Source organism: Felis catus, chromosome F1 (assembly GCF_018350175.1).
Source record: "Felis catus isolate Fca126 chromosome F1, F.catus_Fca126_mat1.0, whole genome shotgun sequence".
NCBI classification, from domain to species: Eukaryota; Metazoa; Chordata; class Mammalia; order Carnivora; family Felidae; genus Felis; species Felis catus.
Window position 1 is genome coordinate 55,540,587 of NC_058384.1, and position 22,300 is coordinate 55,562,886.

At 39.2% G+C, this 22,300-nt stretch overlaps 1 protein-coding gene across 1 annotated transcript in view; it reads left to right on the forward strand.

The window, feature by feature from the left end:
* Nucleotides 1-5: 5 nt before the first annotated feature.
* RRP15 (ribosomal RNA processing 15 homolog) overlaps nt 6-22,300 on the forward strand; it is a 40,041-nt gene continuing 17,746 nt past the window's right edge. The window contains exons 1-4 of the mRNA XM_003999505.5: nt 6-187; nt 12,237-12,511; nt 15,240-15,337; nt 17,717-17,918. Coding sequence (XP_003999554.2) covers nt 43-187; nt 12,237-12,511; nt 15,240-15,337; nt 17,717-17,918 — 720 coding nt within the window. The 5' untranslated portion in view covers nt 6-42. The remainder of the gene's footprint in view (nt 188-12,236; nt 12,512-15,239; nt 15,338-17,716; nt 17,919-22,300) is intronic.

Genomic DNA, 22,300 nt, shown 5'->3' on the forward strand with positions numbered 1-22,300 from the left:
CCACCGGTCGCAATTCTCACGGGTCGCTTCCGGTGAGGAAAGATGGCCGCGGCCGCTCGGGACTCACGTGTGGGTGCGGGGAAAAGGCTGAAAAATTCACTGAAGAAGAAAAAGAAGATGAAAATGGTAGCCCAGGCAGTGGCTTCGGAGCTGGAAGAAGAGGGCAAAGACGCTGCCGACAGTGGAGGTAACGTACTAGGGTTGAGCTTTGGCTGCTGAAAAAGAAGGCCCGGTTGAACTTGTGGCAAGGAGGGGATGCGAGTGGCTTTGCCGCTAGTTTTATCTCGGCGTGGCCTCGAAGGGGCGATTTGGGCCCAGTGAGAAGACGAGGAAGCGGTGTTCAGGGGGCAGACGCTTTGAAACTCCATATTCTTTTACTACACATTTCCATTGTCACTGTTATTAATGAAAACGGATGAAACTAGTGCTGACAGAAGCAAAAAGGTTACAGAGACGGAAGGCGAAAGGAAGGGGGGCCATTTGAAATTACGAGTGGGATAGGTTTCGTAGGGAAGGAGCAAAAGGCCAAAAGAGGTTAGAGGGAGGTAGGTGGTATACTTGACTTTTCTTGTGTGGTAGTTGCGTGACTCTGGGAGTTCGAGACCTGATAGCGATGAAGGAAGCGAGTACGTGGTTGAAGTAGAATAAAAGTATCAGTTGAACTCTCAGAAACGCTTGCTATTGAAAGGAAGGAAAGATACTCTGAGGCCTTCAGCCCTGATGTGACCGTGCTGCACCTCTTTACCTTCGTCCTTGGCATTAACTTCTTAGGTTACAAGAAATTACAGACAGCTCCTGACCTTCTGCGGTCCAGTTATTGCTCCTTTGTACTAGCTAGAGCTTTGCAATAGCCAGAGTTACTCTTTTACAATGTACAGGTCATGGGAGTTATCTGCTCAAGATGGTCCAGTGGCTCCCCATCTCAGAATAACATCCAGAATCCTTAGATTGTATGGTGACCTTCAGGCCATCTTCTCTCCTAATTTCCTACTCTGCCCCCCACTAACTACTAACTGTAATCTAGCCTCATTGATATCCTTGTGATTTAACACATCAGACAGGCTCCCACACCAGGGTTTCAGCGTTCCCTGGGGCTTCACTGCCTAGAGTATTTTTCAAATGCTTGCGTGTTTCTCCCTCACTTCCTTCCATCTCTGATTCAGTGTTTTATCTGCAAGACTTGTCCCTGATCACCCTCCGCAACGTACTGCCACTGCTCTTCCTTCATCTTGCCTCCCTGCCTTCATTTTTTGACTTCTCAGGCTTTCTTTTTCTGTCTTTCCCCAATCACCTGACATATTGTGTAATTGCTCTGCATCTCTCCCAGCTGGAATGTATACTGGATTTTTCACAGAAATTTAAGTAAATGAATGGATAAACCTGGACTTCCCAAGACCAAGAAGAAGAAACTGCCATTTACTACTGCAGTCTCTAGGTAATTACACTCCTCATCCCCTTTCAAAGGAGTTGAGGAAAACGGTCCATTTGTTGAGCAGGAATTAGAAGTTGTGGTTCTGATATTTCTTGTACTCAACAGACTAGTTCATGTGGGGTTGTCAAAGAAACCCTGCATTTGAAGCAGAATGTCAGTACTGCTTACAAATTTGGGTGTCAATCAGATTTGTCTCTTCAAGTACTGAATAATTCCAAGTTAGAGCTGTTCTGACTTCTCAGTGCAGTAGTGTCAATGCTGATTAGGTCCTGAGGTTCTCTCACTACTGTAGATCCATTACATTGTGGATTAAGAAAGGTCTGGGGTAATGTGGAAACCTAATTATCTGATGTAGTTGGATGACTTCATGTGGAGGATACAAAAGATGAATAAACTTCTGCTCTAGAATTATAGTCTTAGGGAAGATAGATATTAAACACAGGACTGCAATATGTTTTGAGTGTTATTAAAAAGTAGTTGTTACAATCGCGGTCCAATTAAAATGGTATAAGGATGGAAACAGAAACCCATATCCTGTAGAACCCAGCTTAGGCATTGCTTTCTGTCTTACACGTATTACTCAGAGTATACTCTGTTATTATTTTAACATGTCTTTCTCCTTATAGATACAGGTTTCCCAAATGCTGGAACTATGTCCTATTTATTTTCATAGGGCCTTCCTTGCATATTTTAGTATTAGGTAGATTTTCTTGTTGAATAAATGGATAAGGTGGCATTTCATCTAGGCCTTAGAAGGATGAATAATTTCCTAAGTCTGGGGGTGGAGATGACGGTTTCTCGGGCCTACAGGAAAAAGCAAGTACGATGGCATGCCGTCTCTTAAGATGCGTGGGCTAGTTAGGACACAATGAATTGTCTGCTATGGCTGTAGCTATTCAAAGAAGTGAAACAAGTGAAACTGGGAACAGAGGGTGAAGCCAGACTGTAAAGAGCCTTGTGTGTCATATGAAGGAGATTGGACTCTCCATTTGTAGGGAGTAGGGAGCTATTGAGAACTTTTAAGGCAGAGGATGACACATGTTTATAAATACCACTGCCGGCCCTATGGAGACTGACATGGAGTGCCAGAACCATTGATTGGCAGTTGCAAACCTGTGTCAGGGCTTGCACTAGGACAGGACTCTGAAGAGAGAGAAGGGACCCACTTGAAATGTTTTTCAGAAGGAAAGCATTCAGTTTTCCAAATAACCAACTTACCAAAAAACTCGTAGCACCATAAATTTTGGGTGTACTCTAGTGGCAGAGCAATTACATAATAACAGCTGTATTTTTTGAGCATTTCGATGTACTGTTCTATGCTCCTCATAGGTGCATCAGTGCAGTTAATTCTGACAACAGCCCTATGAAATAGATATTATTTTTACTTTACTTGTGGGAAACTGAGACCCAGAGAAGTTACAACTTGCTTATCCCAATACATAAGCTGATCATCGCATTGATAAATGACAGCCATTATTGAAGTTTGGCTTTAGTGTCTACACTCTTGACCCCTACTTCTTTTCTCTTCACTTTCTGGTCTGTACCCTGTAAGTTTTGACTTCGTTGTCTCCATCAGGATTTCCTTCAGGATTTAGACTGTACCTCTGCAACAGAGGTAAATTATAAAAAGCCTTTTATTTAATAATACATTGAGTAATGTAGGTCCATTGGTTATAAGATGGCACGTCCTCCCTTTGTCTAATTCAGAATTTGTTATTTAATGTAAGGATTTGCTGTTTTCCTCTCATGAAATCAGTTTCTGGAAAGGTGACCCATCTTTGGTAGTTCAGTTATTTATGTACGTGTGGCCTTAGCAGAACTAGTAAGATTTCAAAAAATTTCAGCTAATGGACGCTGAGAAACTTTAAAGGCAGAAGATTGAATTTGGCTTCAGACACATCAGTGAATCAGTGTGCAAATTATAGGCTTATTAAAGTGAAGTGTACCGACTCATTTTATCAGGAAACTGAATCAGAGGCTTCTCTTTGAACTTTAATTGGATCCTAAAAATTGATAAAGATGTGCCTTATCATGAATATTTGAAAGCAAATTCATTTAGCAAGATGCTACTTAAATTTCGTAGAAAACACACAGGTATAACCCATGCATTGTTTGAACTTTTCCCTCTGGCTTTAATTTGTTTTGACACATTATGTAAGAAACATAAAAGCGTATATATACATAGATGCTTTTACCAGTGTAAAACTCTTAAGTATTGTTGTGAGACTTTGCAGAAGTTTCCTGATTCTGATAAGAGAGTTTGTCAGCTTTGGTAACAGCAGTATCAGAATTTGGCATAGAACCTAATACATGATATAGTACTTAATATCCGTTTAGTTAGTCACTGAATAAATTGGAAGTTTCACTTACTGTGATTTTTTTACACTTTTCTCTTGTAGTAGGTTTTGTTGAGGGTAAAATTAACAAAGTGTATATAATGTAAACTTACATGATAACAAAATGATTCAGACTGAATTTTAGTAAATTGTAATACTTTTCAGTAGGGTTTGGAATTTGATCATAGTAGTATCACAAGTGATTACAAATCAGAGCTATGTGGGAGGTAAAATATCAAGCATTATAAAGGGGGATGATGACACCTGTATCTGAGTTAACCTTAAACTGCTCAAATTTATTGAACTGATACCTTCTTGCAGGTTCCGATACAGTGTATAGTTGGTTCTTAAGTTTGTATTCTTAAAACACACACAGGCACACATAGCCTCCCTAGTTAGTAAAACAAGTCAGGTGAAGACGTAAAAACAATGGTTGATGATATCAAGTATCATGCAGGGGAGGTTGATAACCTCCACCTCTATGTTACCCTGGAACTACTCAGATTTATTGAATTGATGCAGTGTTGGAGGTTTAGACACAATGCTAACTTTATTCTTAAGCTTGTTGTCTGTTTGAAAAAAAAGGTTCTGTAGTCAGTAAATTAACCCTGGTGAAAAAAGCCTCGGTCATTATCCAGCACAATGATGCAATCAACCCCTCCCTCATAGCATGGGCTCATGTGACTGTAACCTGGTAGAGAAGAATGGTAATTTCATGTTTTCTAAATTGTTCTGGTCATATATGTGAAAAATGGCCATATACGTCTAACACAAGACTTGATAACAATCCAGTTTCGAAGGTCCTAAGAGCTATCGCCTCATTTTTGATAAACTATAAAGCTGTATTTTAGATATAATAACCTAGCAGATAAATGTGCTTTTCATCAAACTGTAGCTTATAGCTTCCTTCATCATGTAAGTTACTTAAAAATAGCAAAGGAACACGTCTAAGAAATGAAATATATCGTAATCCTACTTTAGTAGTTTAGCAATTTATAGGACAGACTCAGGAAACAAACTACCTCCAGGCCCTATGCTTTGGCTTGCCTAGATAGCACATCTTTTAATTTGTCTTATAGTAGAACTTTAATTTTAATTTTGGTTATTTTTATGGAAAGCTGGGATGACTTCATTTTTTTCAAAGATAAGTGCTTTAAAATTTTTTAAAACATCAATTTTGAATATTCTAAATTCAGTAGTAATTGGCAGGAAAGATCATGTGGCTTGAGCAGAACAAATGATTTACAACTAGAATGGGGAGCAGTAGTTTCAAAACTCTTGATAACTAGGGCAATGTGCATTCTTAGGCAGACTCAGAATGGGGATGAGGAAGGAACTCTTCTGTTACTGAGGCTTAGAAAAAAATTTTTTTAGTGTTTAGTTATTTATTTTGAGAGAGAGAGAGAGGGAGAGGGAGAGCGTGAGCATGAGCATGTGAGGTGGGGAGGATCAAAGAGAAAGGGAGAGAGAGAGAATCCCAAGCCGGCAGAGCCCAGCAAGGGGCTTAATCTCAAGACTGCAAGGTCACGATCTGAGCTGAGATCAAGAATCAGATGCTTAACCAGTTTGTCCACCCAGGTGCCCCTAGAAATTTCTTTTTAATTCAAGCTTTCTTAAATTATTTAATGAATATTTTCTGTTTTAGCTCAGTACAGATTAGTCTGAGTTGAATCTTTGATTCAAAGCTTTCTAGGGCCTCAGGAATCAAACAGTTGTATTTCTCTCTCCCGTTAACTTTGTAACTTTGGACAGATTTTTAACTTTTCTAAGCTTTGGAATCATCCCCTGTGTAAATAGAAGAATAAGAGCAACTCATAGAGTGTTTTGAAGATGAAATGGTAATCATAAAAAGTGTTTATTTAAATAGTATCTTGCTCCATCCGGATGCCTGGGTGGCTCAGTTGGTTGCTTAAGCATCGAACTTTTGGTTTTGGCCTAGGTCATGATCTCAGTTTGTGAGATCAAGCCCCACATCAGGCTCTGTGCTGACATCAGAGTCTGCTTGGATTCTCTGTCTGTCTCTCTCTCTCTCTCTCTGTCCCTTCCTGGTGCGTTCTCTCTCTCTCTCTCTCTCTCTGTCTGTCTCTCTCTCTCTCAAAATAAATACACTTTAAAAACAATAAAAATAGTGTCTTGCTCTAAATACATGTTAGCTAGTTAGAATTGTCAGTATTTTAGAGTACTTTGAAAAGTTGTGGCACATGGTGCACCTGGCTGGCTCAGTTGGTAGAGCATCCAGCTCTTGACCATGGGGTCGTTAGTTCAAGCCCCACTTTGGGTGTAGAGCTTACTTAAAAAAAAAAAAAAGTCATGGGACAGTGACATTGATCACTTCTAAAATAAAGTCAAAATTAGTCTTCATTTGATAATTCCCTGGCACGTGCCTTATAGGCTGTAACTGAGACAGTAGATAGAATTGTAATGGAAGCAAAATTTGTTTTACCCTCTGTTTTTTGGCATCCTTTTTTAAATTTTTTAAAATGTTTGTTTATTTTTGAGAGAGAGAGAGAGACAGAGACAGACAAAGCACGAGCGGGGAGGGGTAGAGAGAGAGGGAGACACAGAATCTGAAGCAGGCCCCAGGCTCTGAGCTGTCAGCATAGAGCCCTACGCAGGGCTTGAACCCACCAACTGCAAGATCATGACCTGAGCCGGAGTCGGTCACTCAACTGGCTGAGCCACCCAGGCACCCCTTTTGGCATCCTTAAAGCTTTTCCTATCTCTCATCTCTGGTCTGTCTTCCAGGTTTTCAGTGTCCTTGTTTGCCTGGTTACTCTCTGTTATTTATTTCATGTTGACTACCAGATCTGTAGGAAGTGCTTTTCATGTGTTATCTCATTTAATCAACATAACAAATCAATGAGGTAAATCCTGTTTTCATGCCTGTTTTGCTACAAAGAAACTGAGACAAAGAGGAGACAATACTGTTGGGAAGTAATGGAATCAGGACTTAATGCCAAGTCTGTCTGATTTTATAACCTGAGCTTGTCATCCTTGAACTGTATAACTAACTGGTCGTCCAAAGATTCCCACTCAACTCTTCACATGTCTTGTAGATTCCGGCTACCAGAGGTGTTCCTTGCTTGTTCATTTCTCCTTCTCCACAACCACATTAAAATTCTTATCATGTGTGTCTGATGTGTGTGATATGTAATCAACACTTAAATGTTTACTATGGGCTAGGCACTCTCATAAACGGTATCAGATACTGAAGTAGATACTATTTTATTGCCATTTTTGCAAGTGAGGACACTAAGGCAGAGAACTTAATAACCGTCAGAAAAGTCACATAGATTTATATCTGGAGTTGAGGTTGAATTCAGGCAGCCAGACTTCTGTTTTCATACTTTTAACTACCACTAGCTGATGTCTACCAAGTTTTTATGAGGGATTCTGTTTGATTTAGAGTAAATTCTAAAGGTGTGAAGTAAGTTAAATGTTAACCAATAGCCTTAATGCTCCCAGATGGTATTTGTATTTTAAAAGAACAACCTTCTTAATCCAATAGAGAAACTGTTTAAAAATAAAGTCCTAAGGTAAGTACCAAAAGGAAAAAAACACAAGAAATTTGGCCTCTTACTGGAACACACGTATAGTGCTGTAATTTTAAACTGCTTGGTTTTAATTTGGGGGTTAATGTGCATATTTTATTTCTTGGATCGTAAATCAGACCAGCTTTTTTATAAACCAGCCAGCTTTTTATACTCAGTCCTTACTTTCTAGTTCCCAGATCCGGTTTCAGCTGGTCTGAACTTGTTGTCATTTCATAAACATTTCACCTTTAACATTCCCATGCTTTTGGACGTGCTGGTTTATGCTGCCTGGAATGCCCATAATAATGATGATCATAATAATTTTAATTTTTATATAGGGCATTGATTCAGATCTAGGACGTTTTTGGTTCTAGATTTTAGTGATCATGCCCCCTGCCTCTTTCAATGCCCCTGGGTTGTGGAATCTTACTTCCTTGGCCTCCTCCCTTCTCTTGTCATTGAAACCCTTGCTTAACCTAAGAAGTAACTTTAATATCCTTTGTTAAAGATAGCCCCAGTCACCCTTTCCTCATTACCTTTTCTTTTCCAAAAGAGCACTTACGAATTTTACAAATTGTAAAACCAAATTTTGCAGTTGGTTAATGGATTTATCGACCCTACTAAAACATGTGACTTCTTCAAGGAGAGAAACCTACATCTAGATTTTTCACTTTCCCTTTCCTTCCCCATCATTCATGAATGCCCAATAAATATTGAAGGACTGAGTCTTCTTAAAACTTTATCCCATTTCCAAAGGCTAAGGAAAGTAGCTCCCTAAGTCTGGGATCAGAGACAGATGGTAAATTTGAAAGGGAGCTGGAAGTTTGGGGAGAAGGCAGCAGGAGATGGAAATGCCCATGCCTACCACAGTACCGCAGAGCTCTAACCCTGGCCTGCCAGTATGGTAGGTAGTAACCGCTAGCCACACGTGGCTTTTTAAATGTAAAGGGAGGGGCGCCTGGGTGGCGCAGTCGGTTAAGCGTCCGACTTCAGCCAGGTCACGATCTCACGGTCCGTGAGTTCGAGCCCCGCGTCGGGCTCTGGGCTGATGGCTCAGAGCCTGGAGCTTGTTTCCGATTCTGTGTCTCCCTCTCTCTCTGCCCCTCCCCCGTTCATGCTCTGTCTCTCTCTGTCCCAAAAATAAATAAACGTTAAATGTAAAGGGATTAAAAATTCAGTTCCTAAGGTGTCCTGGCCTCATTGGAAGCACTTCAGTAGATTCTAATACCTGGTGGTTAGTGGGCAGCTCCGATAGAATATTTCCATGAATGCAGAAAGTTACATTGGAACCTTTAGTTATTACTTCCAGTAAGCATTCTTTGTAGCCCTTCCTTAATTTCCCGTTTTTAAAAATAGGATGTAAACTTAGAGTTAATGTTTAAGGTAACACACAAGACTTCAAAGGAGGTTTTACTTATATGGTGCTGTGGATATATTCACTTAACTTCTGTTGTTAAAGATCAGTTAGTAGAAAATTCAAAAAAAATCTCATTTTCATAGTGTACAGTGAAATTTTAAGAACCAGTTCTACTTTCTGATTTGCTTTATCTTCGGTATCCTTGAAGTAAATCCTGTTTTTTAGTATGCTGGAGGACCTCATTACATTGGCATTTTTTTATTTATATAAAACCTGATCATTTCCATTATTGCAGTGAATGCCTGACACCTCTGAGTTAGAACTTCTTTTTAAAGATCAAAATTTATGAATCATGTGGATATTTTGGGATTTTTTAATTGTTTTATATGGGTTGTATAAAATGGTGTTATAAAACTTTTCATGGATTTATTGTGTGCCTAGAATATGCATATTGCGATAGTCTGAGTAAGAAACGTCAAGAAAAATAACTAAAGTTTAGAAATAGAGAATTGGAATAGCTTATTACAATCGTAAAGTCTTTTGGCTGCCTTTACAGTGCAACTGAAAACGTGAAATTTGTTGCAGTTTGTGTGTGAATTCATCAGGACAAAACACTAGATGTCAGTATTGTAGTTTTGACATTTTACCAGGAGCTGGTACAGACTTCTGTTTTTAATCACCCAGCTCTTCTTCATCAACACAAACTTTTAAGCTGTTATGCCTCTTTACATTTAGATTCATTTCTTACTAGGAGAAGCACTTGTCACAGAATTGTTTATTTTGCTTTTATATCGGTGCAGTGCTAACTCAGGAATAAAACATGTATATTTTTTTTCGTCCAATTACATTCTCTAAACTTTGTTTCTCAGTGTACTTTCCAGGGAACTCTGGTCCTAGGAGATGCCTCTCAGGGAAAAACTGTGTGACTCTGAAATCTGGTATATAGTAGACAGTCAGATTCATTGAATTGAATGATGGTGCTAAAAGCTTTTGTTTGGCAAAATCTAAGTACTTTTTAAAATGTTTTATAAATAATAAAGTCCTTAAATCACCTGTATTTGCTTGTCAGAGCTTACAGTCACACTTTCTTAGATTTTGTACATTTACCCAGCATGCAGGATACAGAGAAAGCTTCAGATTAAATATGTGGCAAATGAGTTTCTACTTAAAATTTTTTTCTCTTTATAGAAATGTGCAGAATGTCCTGACTCCTTATTTCAGCTCAGGCCGTGATCTCAAGGTTGTGTGGGGCTCCTCACCGGGCTCTGTGCCTGCTTAAGACTCTCTCTGTCTCTCTCTCTCTCTGTCTCTCCTCCCCCCCCTCCTTCTGTGTCTGTCCCACTCGTGCTCGCTCTCTCTCAACCAAAAAAAAAAAAAGGAAAAGAAATGTGCAGCATAGCATAGTAGGGCAGTAGAATTATTAGCAATTTCTCCCATTATCTCATTTACTTTTTGATAACATTGACACACTTATCACGCTTTGAAGATACTTTATTTTTGCTTATGTGCTTGAGGTTCATTTTTTTCTATATGTGTAAAATGTTTCATATGTTTTTATTTTCCGTTTCCTAATGTTAGAAATTTTCATCTGAAATGTATTAAATAATTTGGTTTTACATCTTTTTCATTTCATAAATTCCCAATACTTAAATAAAGGTATTAATAGCAGAATTGCAGGTATTACAATGACTAGCAAAGTCGGATCTTTCTGGCACATCTCTCTTAATTCATGACCTACAGGGGAGATGGTAGAGAGGATCACCCAGAAGTTAACAGCTGACTGTACATTCAGCTCCTTTTATTTTTGTCACGACAATAAGCTGAATTAAGGGAAAAAAAGAAAGGATATTTAAAACAATATGCACATTTAATTGAAATTACTTAGGGAAGGGGGGAGTTGAGTTGAGGGGCAGGCAGGTTATTTTGAAGTAAGAATAAAAAACAATGAGACTTCTCAGAGGTAGGAGCAGACGTCCTGGTTATGATGCTTCACTCTGGTGCGGGGAGATAGACCCAGCACAGACTCCCAGAACGCGGTGCTTTTTTAGCTCCTCTTCTGCTTATGAAGAAATATTCCAAGTTACTAAGCTGTTGGATGATTGTCTCCTTTGAAGGATTTCCTAATAAGCTCCATAGGCTTCTGAAGAACAAAACAGAAGCTGTCCAGAAGGCTGTGGCTCCTGTCGATGTAGGCATACCATGCTGGTGGTCCTGTTGGTCAAGTGCATTGAGCTCCGGACGTTGAGAAAGCATGCAAAACTTAAAGTTCAAGAGCTTCTCAGCAAGTTGATTTTTAGGCAAGGCCACTGATTAGACTCTTCTTTCTGACGACCTTCTGACCCCAGCTATTTGAGTCTTAAAAGATGAACAAGCTGGCAGGAGTGCCTGGGTGGCTCAGTCAGTTAAGCGTCTGACTTCCCCTCAAGTCGTGATCTCATGGTTTGTGAGTTCGAGCCCCACATGGGGCTCTGTGCTGTTAGCATGGAGCCTGCTTAGGATCCTCTGTCCCCACTTCTCTCTTTCCCTCTCCCACTTGCATCCCCTTTTTCTCTCTCTCAAAAATAAATAAACATTAAAAAAAAAACCCAGATGGACAGGTGGCAAATAACCCATCTGTACTTTTCGTGGAGATTGTGCACGATAAAATTCCAGCAGTCCACTTTCATAGCCGCGGCTCAGAACTTGATGTTGTCATTCAGTTGCCATTTAATCTTCAGTATCTTCGGTGGATGTTACTTTATTAGATTATTTTTCAGAAATGTTAAAACACCTAACTTTATAATGTTATGTGCAAATTCTATAAAAGAAGACTGTGTTTTTATGTTTGTTTTATAGATTTTCACACACACAAATTGAGAATTTTAAATCTCTGAGTCAAATCTCCAGAGAGGTTATTCTGACTTCCTGTACAATGGAGACATTATACCATTTTCTTGATGATTAAAGCTGTTTGTTAATCGTTTTAAAAATATAATCTTCAGGGGCGCCTGGGTGGCTCAGTCGGTTGAGCGTCCGACTTCGGCTCAGGTCATGATCTCACGGTCCGTGAGTTTGAGCCCCGCGTCGGGCTCTGTGCTGACAGCTCAGAGCCTGGAGCCCATTTCAGATTCTGTGTCTCCCTCTCTCTCTGCCCCTCCCCTGTTCATACTCTGTCTCTCTCTGTCTCAAAAATAAAATAAAACGTTAAAAAAAAAATTAAAAAAATATATATATAATCTTCATTAGTCTCTTTGAGTAGTTTAATGACACAATTAAGGCCCATGGACTTGAACGCACCCTACACTGCCCCCATGTCAGTACCTGCTGCTACCTTGATGGCTGAGAGGTGGTGTGGGCTGTCGGATTTGTTTCTCCTACCTGGGTCCTGGGTGCTGAGGCCCAGCATGACTGGGCCTGATGACTGCAGGGTGGAGGGTCCTTTTGCCCTCTGCTGGCATTGAGCTGCGGGACTTGAAAAGCCCCCTCTTGCAGGAACAGAGGCAGATGGAGGACTGTCAGCTTTAGAAAGGCCCTGGGGGTCGGCATGGCCTTGGCAGCCTCTTCCTCAGGTGTTAGAGTTAACTTGTTTCTACTCTTAGGTTCTGTAAGAAGCTGTGGGCCAGAAAAGGATCACTTTTCTTCTGATGATGAAGCGGCGGAAGCTGATAATGAAGATGAAGTTGAACCCAATGGCAATGAAAATGGAAATGCACCCGAAGCTAGTGTTGGAACTAATGTGGGCTGGGCGGATGCCATGGCCAAAATTCTTAACAAAAAAACTCCTAAAAGCAAACCCACGATTCTGGTCAAAAACAGAGAGCTGGAAAGGGAAAAAGAAAAGTTAAAACAAGAGAGACTGGAGAAAAGAAAACAGGTGTGTCTTACTGGCTGTTTTGTAGATCAGACTGTTTGCCTCGTCTGGTTACTATCTGCACCGAATCCTTCCTGGCAGTGTTGGTCCAGTTCCCATTCTGGCTGTTAACTGCCTTCACAGGGGTTATTCACAGGTTATTCACAGGGGTGAATAACCACAGTTTTGTTCAGAAACCTCATCTAAATTACTCCGTTGAGCACATTCACTTTTTAAGCATCTAAGCAAAGAAATAGAAATTAAACTCCCAAGAAATTTATCCTTTTAAAAGCAAGTAAGTTATACATGTGGCAGTGACTCCTAGGGCTAAGTATTTCATTCAGTTTTGCTGTTTGTATCATCATCATTAGGTTCTGAACCAATATAATCCTGTTAGTTACTTTTTGCTAAAAACCTATTTTGTAATATAAATCTATGAAGATGTCATCCTCAGGGATTGGTTGCAGTTCTGCAAACGGACTATTTCAGTGCTAGATAAACTTGAATTCATTATAACTTTGGTTAAAGCACTGATGATAGAAGTTAGACTCACACTGTCTGCTGATTAGAGGGCAGAAGTTGGACTTCAGTTTGCCATTGTGTATTATAAAAATAAAGAAACAATAAGATTTTTAAATCTCTTGTACTTGATGATGTATTTTTATGTCTAAAATACTTTTTAATGAAAGAAAAATAACTTTCAACGTTTATTTATTTTTGGGACAGAGAGAGACAGAGCATGAACGGGGGAGGGGCAGAGAGAGAGGGAGACACAGAATCGGAAACAGGCTCCGGGCTCTGAGCCATCAGCCCAGAGCCCGATGCGGGGCTCGAACTCACGGACCGCGAGATCGTGACCTGGCTGAAGTCGGACGCTTAACCGACTGCGCCACCCAGGCGCCCCAAGAAAAATAACTTTCTATAATCTTACTGACAATGTAAAAGTACTGATTTCCAAGAGGTACTTCCTAGGTAAAAAAAAAAAAGAAAAATAGATTTGAATTGGCATATATTTCCTTTTAAGTTCATCATCCCCCTTCCCTTGTTTCAAGGGAATTGTTTTCTTTGTTTCTAATGCTAGTTACTCTGTGCAGAAGGCTGTATGAAGATGAGCTTTTTCAAGTGTTGCGTTTAGAAACAGTTATTAATTCAGTGTTCTCATTTTACTTTAAGATAAATTTTATCTCTAAATCTTACTAATAGCTTTTCAACTGAAAATTTGGATCTTTATTTTCTGACAAAAGCTGGAGGAAGCTTTAAAAATAAGATCCTTAATTACTTCTAGCCCCAGTGTTCTAGTGAAGGTAAGAACATTCTGAAGCCAAGAGAAATGGGTCTCTTCACTCTGCTTCAGGCCAGTGCTTTGTAAGCTAGAGATGATACTGTTCGCATAATGTAGGAAAACATTGGGGCGCCTGGGTGGCTCAGTTGGTTAAGCATCCAACTTCGGCTCAGGTTATGATCTCACGGTTCGTGGTTCTAGCCTTGCGTCAGGCTCTGTGCTGACAGCTCAGAGCCTGGAGCCTTCTTCGGATTCTGTGTCCCTCTCTCTCTGTCCCGGCCCTGCTCACACTCTGTCTCTGTCTCTCAAAAAAGTGAATAAATGCTAAAAAATATACATTTGCAAAGGGGGGAAAAAAAAAGAAAACACACCTATTGATACCAGAAACAGGACACAATAGATACAAACGCTCTTATATAGTTCTGAGTAGAGTCTATGCAAATCACATTGTTTTTTACTGTTAAATATTGTCAGTTTCTGGAATATCAAGTACTTATTTCTAATCATAAGTATAAAAATATACTTCAAATTTTTTAAAAAGTATTTGGGGGTTATGCATGCCTTGGGTACTACAGAAAATTAAGACTCAGCTGTTTTAAACTTACAAGTAAGATTTTTAAATTTCTGGCATAATCTACTGAATTTCATGACAGTTAAAGTAAATTATCTGATCTGGGGAGGAATCTATTCCCTTAGAAAGGAATCTGGCTAATCTTTTATAGCGAGAGCAGGAATTTGATTTTACTGTGATTAGACGTTTTCATTAATACAAAATGAGACATTACACAGATGGAGAAAAGGAACAGATAAAAGGAGATTTTTTCCTACTGTTTCTAATTATGCCTTTGATGCTCACCAGCTTCTTGGGGATGAGCTCATCGTATTTGGTGTATTTGATGTATTTGATATTAGGTGATACGTTGGTCCGAGACGGCAGTATATGCCAATGGAGTGTGCTGATGTGTCACGTCAGGTGCCTGGGACCAGAGTACTAATGGATATGATGCTCTGCTTTTAAAAGCTGATACAAATTCTTAACAATTCTGACTACTGAGAAAGACAGTTTCTGAAAAATAAAGAATGTTTAAACTTGTGGTTACCAAAGACGGTAGTTTGGGGTCTGCCTGATGCTTAACCTCCGGTGATCTGGTGGTGGCAGGTCAGGTAGGTGGCTCTCTCACACCCACCTTGTCCTGCCTGGCTCAGTCAGGCCCCTGCTCTGGCAGCTCTCCAGGCCCCTGCTGTCAGAGAGCCTGACGGAAACTCACTTTGTGCTTCTCACATGACATGCTGAGTGCTAACCACAGGCCCCCTGAGCTGAACCCCCCAAATGTGGGTTTTTTCAGTCCTTGTGACAAACTAAGCCAGAATGATTTATTACCTTTGTCCTTTCACAGAGTATCATATCAAAGTATGCTGCACTTTCAAAAATGCCTAATATTCTCTCACATAACAATATTTATAACACAGCTCGATAAGAAGCGGGAATGGGAAATGATGTGCAGAGTAAAGCCAGATGTTGTCAAAGACAAAGAAACAGAGAGAAATCTTCAGAGAATTGCAACAAGGTAAGACTGTTCTTGCCCTTTAAAAAATAAGTATACTAAAGCTTTGATAGTGATCCATTTCTGACTAGACCCGATTCTTAAGCTCTGCCTTCTCAGAGCCATGTGATTTATATCAAAACCTGCCTACTTAATACTGAATTCAGCCAAAGGTTTTGCAGGTCTCGTGAGGCAAGAATACCATGTCCTCAGTGTATATTTGGTTTGAACCAATTTGAGATCATCTTGTTTTTATAGTCACGAGAACAGTGTAATTAGACATGCATTTCTCTTATGACGATTGTCTGAATTTATGGCACTAGATGACTGTTATCTTGCATTGTACTTGAGGCATAAGGAATTCTGCATTATAGCAGCTTTGTGCAGGCCTTTCGCTCTGCATTTTTTATCATTGGCACCAAATGTTTACTTGATGCCCTCTGTGTCCAAAGATAAATAGAACCTGGTGGCTGCTGGGTGGTCCTTGTCTACTCACCTGTAGGAATTCTAGTCTCTTTGAGACCAGAGGTATATCCTGTGTGTTGGGAACATACAGCAGCAGATTGTCAGGGCAGTGGGGAAGACTTCACAGAGGAGAGAACATTTGAGCTGCTACTTGAAGAATATAGCAATTATATGTAACAGAATTACTTTTAATTTTCTAGTTACCTGCATTATTTGGGTCATTTTTTAAATCCATCTGACTGTTCTACAGTGAGATAAGAGTTTGAACAGTAGAGCCAGACTGCTGGGTTCAGATCCCAGTGCCGACTTAATCATCTGTGTGTCCTTGTGCATGCTACCTAATTTTTCTCCATCTCAGTTTATTTACTTGTAAAAACAGTAGAATATTGTGTCCACCCTGCAGGATTTCTCTGAGAATTAAATAAATTAATAACATAAAAAGAATTTAGAAAAGTGTATGGTTGGTGCACAAGAATAAGTACCTCCTTAAATTTTATACCTTAGCTACCTCACTTTCCTCACTTTGGTCCCAGCCCTGCTTGGAAGGCTATGGATTTTTATCCTCCTTATAAGCTAATAAGCTAGCCTGTTAGTTTCCTGGATACTGGCAGAAGACAGGAGACTTTGGGTCAGAGACAAAGGACTGTTGGCAAAGCAGTAGCCAGAGCGTCACGTTCCCACTGGTTACCGTTGTCCCTCAGGGGCAACACAGGTGCCCTGTATGGATGCTTGAGTGTGCGATGGGTTGTGTTACAGGAGAACACTGTTCTTGGGAATCTGTTGCTTTTATGGTGAATGGTAACAAGCCTGCTCTTTGTCTTGGGGAGATGTTACCTCTTCCCTCAAGGTTGCATACTGTAAACTAACTCTCAGAAGTGACCTGTGTAAGGAACAGTCAGGGCCTTGCATCCTTGAAAAACTTAGCAAGAATGTACAGAGATGCTCAGGGTCCATGGCAGAGTACCTCTCCCAGTGATAAAATTTTAGAGCTGGAAAGGATGTTAATAGTTTAAATCAGTGTTGTCCACTAGAAATATAATGTGAGCCACATATATATTTTAAAATTATTTGGTAGCCACATTGAAAACAGTTAAAAAAGAGAGAGGGGTGAAATTAACTTGAGTAATGTATTTTATTTAACCCATTATATCCAAGTCATTTTTATTTTATCATATAGTCAGTATAAAACAATTATTAATGAGATTTTAAAATCCTCTTTTTTCATACTAAGTCTTCAGAATTGAGTGTGTATCGTAAACCTGGAGTATATTGCAATTTGGACTAGCCAGTTCTATTTCATGGCTCACTAGCTCTGTGTGGCTCATGGCTACTGTAATGGACACTGCAGGTCCTAACCTTCAGAATTCATCTTGGAATGAACTTAACTACAGAACAAAGTTTTTTGAATAAGTATTTCTTAAAACTGGATTTTAAAATTAGTTTTATATTAGAAGAATTGCAGATAATATAACTGAATATTTTTTAAGCTACTTGAGTATAATTTTTCCCATTTATATAAGAAATTGAGATCTAGAAAACCTTCTAGATGTTACAGTCAGATGGTTAGACAGCTAACTGTGAAGGCTGCTCTCTTTCCAGCACATTATGATGCCTTCAGTTATTGTAGAATTCTATTTTGAGAAATAAACGTTTTGTTAAAAGTAATTTTTAGTTCTAATTGCACAGAAGTTGATGTAGAAAGATGAAAGCTGAAAAGAAAAATCACCTATAAATTCACGTATATTTATTCTCTATTCAGAAATTTATATTCCTTTGTTGAAATGTATGTTCATTTTTCAGGTTCAGCTGTTTTCATTTGAGTGCCTATTAAATGCCTGCCTCTTTCCTAAGTGGTAAAAATACATTGTTTTCATCCTCCATGTTTGTGCTCTAGTGTAATTGTATTTAATGTTGTTCTGGTCATTTTCTGTTCTGTAGGGGTGTGGTACAGCTATTCAATGCTGTTCAGAAGCATCAAAAGAACGTTGACGAAAAGGTTAAGGAAGCCGGAAGCTCAATTAGAAAACGTGCTAAATTGATATCGACTGTTTCCAAGAAAGATTTCATCAGCGTTCTGAGAGGGATGGATGTAGGTACAAGTGAGAAAAGTTCGAGTGGAAAGAACTTGAAAGCCAAACAGGTAAGACTTTTATGTAGGATTCAGTACATCTGACTTTTAGCTCTTAAACTAAAATTTTGGGGTGAAAAAGCACACTACAGATGTAAAAGTTTGGATTCTTAAGCTTCATGATGATTTATTCAGTATGGAAGTTGCCAGTTAAAAGTGACGTACGTACCCCTGCTGTTAGCGGTCGGGAACCAGGGGAGTCAGAGATGGAGCGGGATCTCTGTATCTGAAACCCTGCCCTTTGTGCCTTTTGGAGAATAGAAACCTGAGTGAGGGATACGGCTTCGGTTTGAGATGTTCACTCACAGAGGTAACCGTGATGGTGTGTAACTTCAAAATATGAAGGGTCGGAGCTTTGGGGAACACGGTGGAGACGAGCTTTGGGGAACACCGTGGAGAGTCATCCTTATGCTGAGGCTGCTTGGTGATGTCTGACCGGTTGGAAGATAAGAGTATAACTACCGTTTGTAATGTCTGGCACCGTAACTTTGCTTCTCCAGTTCTTTCCACCTGTGGGCCCCAATAGTTTCCTTCTTAATGTGCCAGGTGAGAGGTTCTGAAATGTGCTGCACTCTCGGTAGGGCTGTTTGTTTTGTTTTTCAGTGAAAGCGAAGTGCAGGTGTACTTGATGGCTTCATTTCTGTTGCATCGGGCAACGGAGTCTCTGTTAGAAGTTGTTTGCTTGTCTTTCGGTTTGCCATTTGAACCTCTGGCAAGAAGGGCATTCAGGAATTTCATGCTAGCCTAGGGCTTCAAGTATTTTTTCAAGTTATTTGACTAAGTTGCCATTTTACCTAATTTTGACAAAAGTTTTCTAGGCTGTTTAACTTTCTTGCATATTAAGGGGCCCCAATTTTTTTTTTAATTATCTGTATGATACTGATGCTCACTGGTGCTGCTCTTTTAAAGTGTTTGTCAGAATTATGTATAAACACATGAATACTGTATTTGGGGATGTATGCTTTTTAGTTAAAAAAATCTAACCTTCTTTGTTCTCACAAGGGACATTTTACTCTAAAAATTAGAGAAAGACCCAGCAGCATTGAGCAAGAAAGAGCTAGCGGGAAGATGGAAGAAGAAAGATCTTTGTTTTTTTTCTTTATTTCTGTTCATTTCAAAATAATTTTTAATAGAAGCATTTGTTTTGCTTTGGGATTTTTTTTTCCATGAGTTGTGAAAAGACATAAAGGGTTCTTTCCAGTGCCATTGTTTCTTCTTTCTTACCATTTGCATTTTTGCCCTTGACTTCCTTTTATTCTACATCACTGTCAAACCAGTGGCTTTGCTCTCAAAATAATTTGTTTCTAAAACTTCTTACCCCATACTAACAACACTTTGGCACATTTATTTTTAAAATGTTGCTTTCACTGTGATTTTATTTTTGTGGGAAAACCACCAGAGTCATTATTTTTATTGGGCTTGGTTTTGCATGTGAATAACGTAAAAAAAGTAATATAGTATTTCTGATAGGGTCATTTATTAATATCAAAAATATTTACTAAGTGCCTGTTTGTACCTGGTGCTATCCTTATATCTTTTAAAGTCTTACAGTTCAGCCAGACAGATGACTTAAGGTAAATAAGATTAACAGATTCTACATTAGTATGTCTAGACTGCACATTATCGGTTACACTAGGCATAGTAAGAGGTAAATTCAGTGACTGCCCTTTTTGTGGGAGAAGTTTTGATTTAACTGTAATATGCATTTAGGACAGGTCAGCAAACCTATGAAGTTACTTGAAATAGATGGACTTTTTAAGAGAGAGAGAGAATCCCAAGCAGGCTCCACATCATCAGCACAGAGCCCATCGCGGGGCTCGATCCCGCAAACTATGAGGTCATCACCTGAGCTGATATCAAGAGTCAGACGCTTGACTGAGCCATCCAGGTGCCCCAGAATGGGTGGATTTTAAAGCAGTTGAAGAGGAGACAAGTTAAAGGTGGGAATGGTGGGCCAAAATGCTATTCAGAAATTAGAAATAGATTAATGAAATGGATAAAGGAGGATATTAACTAAATAAAAAATAAGATTTTCCTCTTTTTCTCCTATTTTGCCTTTTCTTAGCACCATTGCTATTGCTGTTGCACATTTTCCTAATAGATGCCCCTTCCCTTCTCAGTCTTAACAGAAGAGCTTTTGTGAAAGTTCTCATTGTCCCTTTCCTGGGCATAATGGGTCAGAACCCAGGCTTTTCATCCTGTATTCCTAATGTTATGAAATCTTTAAAATTTAGAGTCAGTCCATGTATAAACTGCATTCACTGGCAGCTGTCTATCAGAATGCCAATCTGGAAATACCTTCTTTATGTCTTCAATTCCTTAACCCTGTCCTGTTATTCGTAGTTGTGGCATTAAAGTCTTATGTTCAAAAACAAAAAAAAAAGCCAGCAGTTTCATGTTAAGAAAGCTGGATAGAATTATAATAATATAAACTAGAGATTGGATCCATTTTACGAACATACATTAGGAGTGTGTTTGTTTTTGTTTTGTTTTGCTTTATTTTATTCTTCAGAAACACTTAGAACTTGGGCTGATGTGTTGGCTGATTATATGTAGTGGGTGGCATGGTGGCTCCTTAAATGATAAGTCCATGTTCTGATTCCCAGAACCTGTGAATATACTTTATTTAGAAAAGGGGTCTTTGCAGATATAATTAACTTAAGGATCTTGAGGTGAAGAGATCATTCTGAATTGTCTGGGTGGGTTCTAAATCCAGTGTTAAGTATCCTTACAAGAGATGCACAGGGGAGATTTGCCAGACAGAAGTAGGAGGAGGCAGAGTAACCACAGAGTCAGAGATGGGGGTGATGTGGCCCACAAGGCAGACAGCATTCAGTATGTAGGCTTGTTCAGTACAGTCTCCTGTGTTAATCAGTGTTCCTGAGTTCAAGACTTTTCTGGTTCAATATCTTCAGAGACTAAACTACCTGTCCATGTTAGGGTCTGTCACCAGCCTGCATCAGCGAGGGAGGGAACTTAGAAGTCCAGCTGCTTCGTAACACAGACTGTCAGCCAATCTTGTATTTTTATCACACCGTCTCACCTCCACTTGCCCCCTCGTGTCCAATTCCTAAGCATGGATCCAATTTCTCACTTAAACGTTAGCTTTTTCTTCTTTCTAATTGGTTACCACTACTCTATCCAGTTTTCATTTATATCCCAAAACTTGTTGGCATATTGTGTCTATAATTATTTCCCCTTCTGTGTTGTTTCCTTGTTTGTTTATAACTTTTATACTTTTGATTTTAGTTGGCTTTCCCTAAGAATTAGAGATAAATACATGTCTGCTATTTAATTGGAAGATTTCCTTTTTATTTTAAAAGCAAAGAGGTTAATCTTGTAACTTCCTGTTGCTTTGATGGAATTATTGGTAGTCTTTAATTTTAAGGGGTGCCTGGGTTGCTCAGTCGGTTAAGTATCTAACTCTTGGTTTCCACTCAGGTCATGATCTCACAGTTCGTGAGTTCAAGCCCCGTGAGTTCAAGCCCCATGTTGGGCTCTGTGCTGACAGCCTGCTTGGCGTTCTCTCTCCCTCTTTTTCTGCCCCTCCTCCACTTGCACACGTATGCACTGTCAAAAAATAGAATAAAAACTTTTTGAAAAGTAAACAAAAAGATTAATTGTAAAAATATTTCACTAACAGTAAATCTTTAAATATTTGATAATAGAAAATTTAAAAAATTTTTGTTTATTTTTATTTTTGAGAGAGTGAGTGGGGGAGGGGCAGAGAGAGAGAGACTCTGAATCTGAAGCAGGCACCGAATCTGAGCTGTCGGCACAGAGCCCAGTGTGGGGCTCAATGTGGGTCTTGAACTCAGGAGCTGTGAGATAATGACCCAAGCTGAAGTCGGATGCTCAACTGACTCAGCTACCCAGGCACTCTGATAATAGAGATTTTTTAATGTTTTGAAGTGGATTATTTAAAAACTACTTGTTTGTAAACATTTTTTTAAAGTTTTAGCCTTATGGAGGGGAAAATGTCCATGTAAAGCAGATACATGCATTTCCTGCATTTTTCTGGGTCTGCATCTTCTTGGAGGCAAGCTTTATGAACATCCCTATTCCTTTTAGGATCTTTAGATATCTAAATTCATGCTCTGGCATGTGTGTGGTTAACGTTGTTTCTTAGAAAATAAAGAAAAGAGAGGGTATGATTTAAAATATATATATATAGTATATTGATTTTGTTTTTTAATCTGATAAGCAGAATTAGTAAATCATCTCTTTACCGTCACATAGCTGTGACCTTCCTTTAAATCTGTTTGAAGGGTCATTTGTATTATGCAGCATACATCTACATTTGATTTATTTCGTTTTATATTTTTATATTTATTATTTTTGTGAGTTACAACTTTAACTGTTAAAAGTCTGCTTGTTAATGGTTGAAAACCATA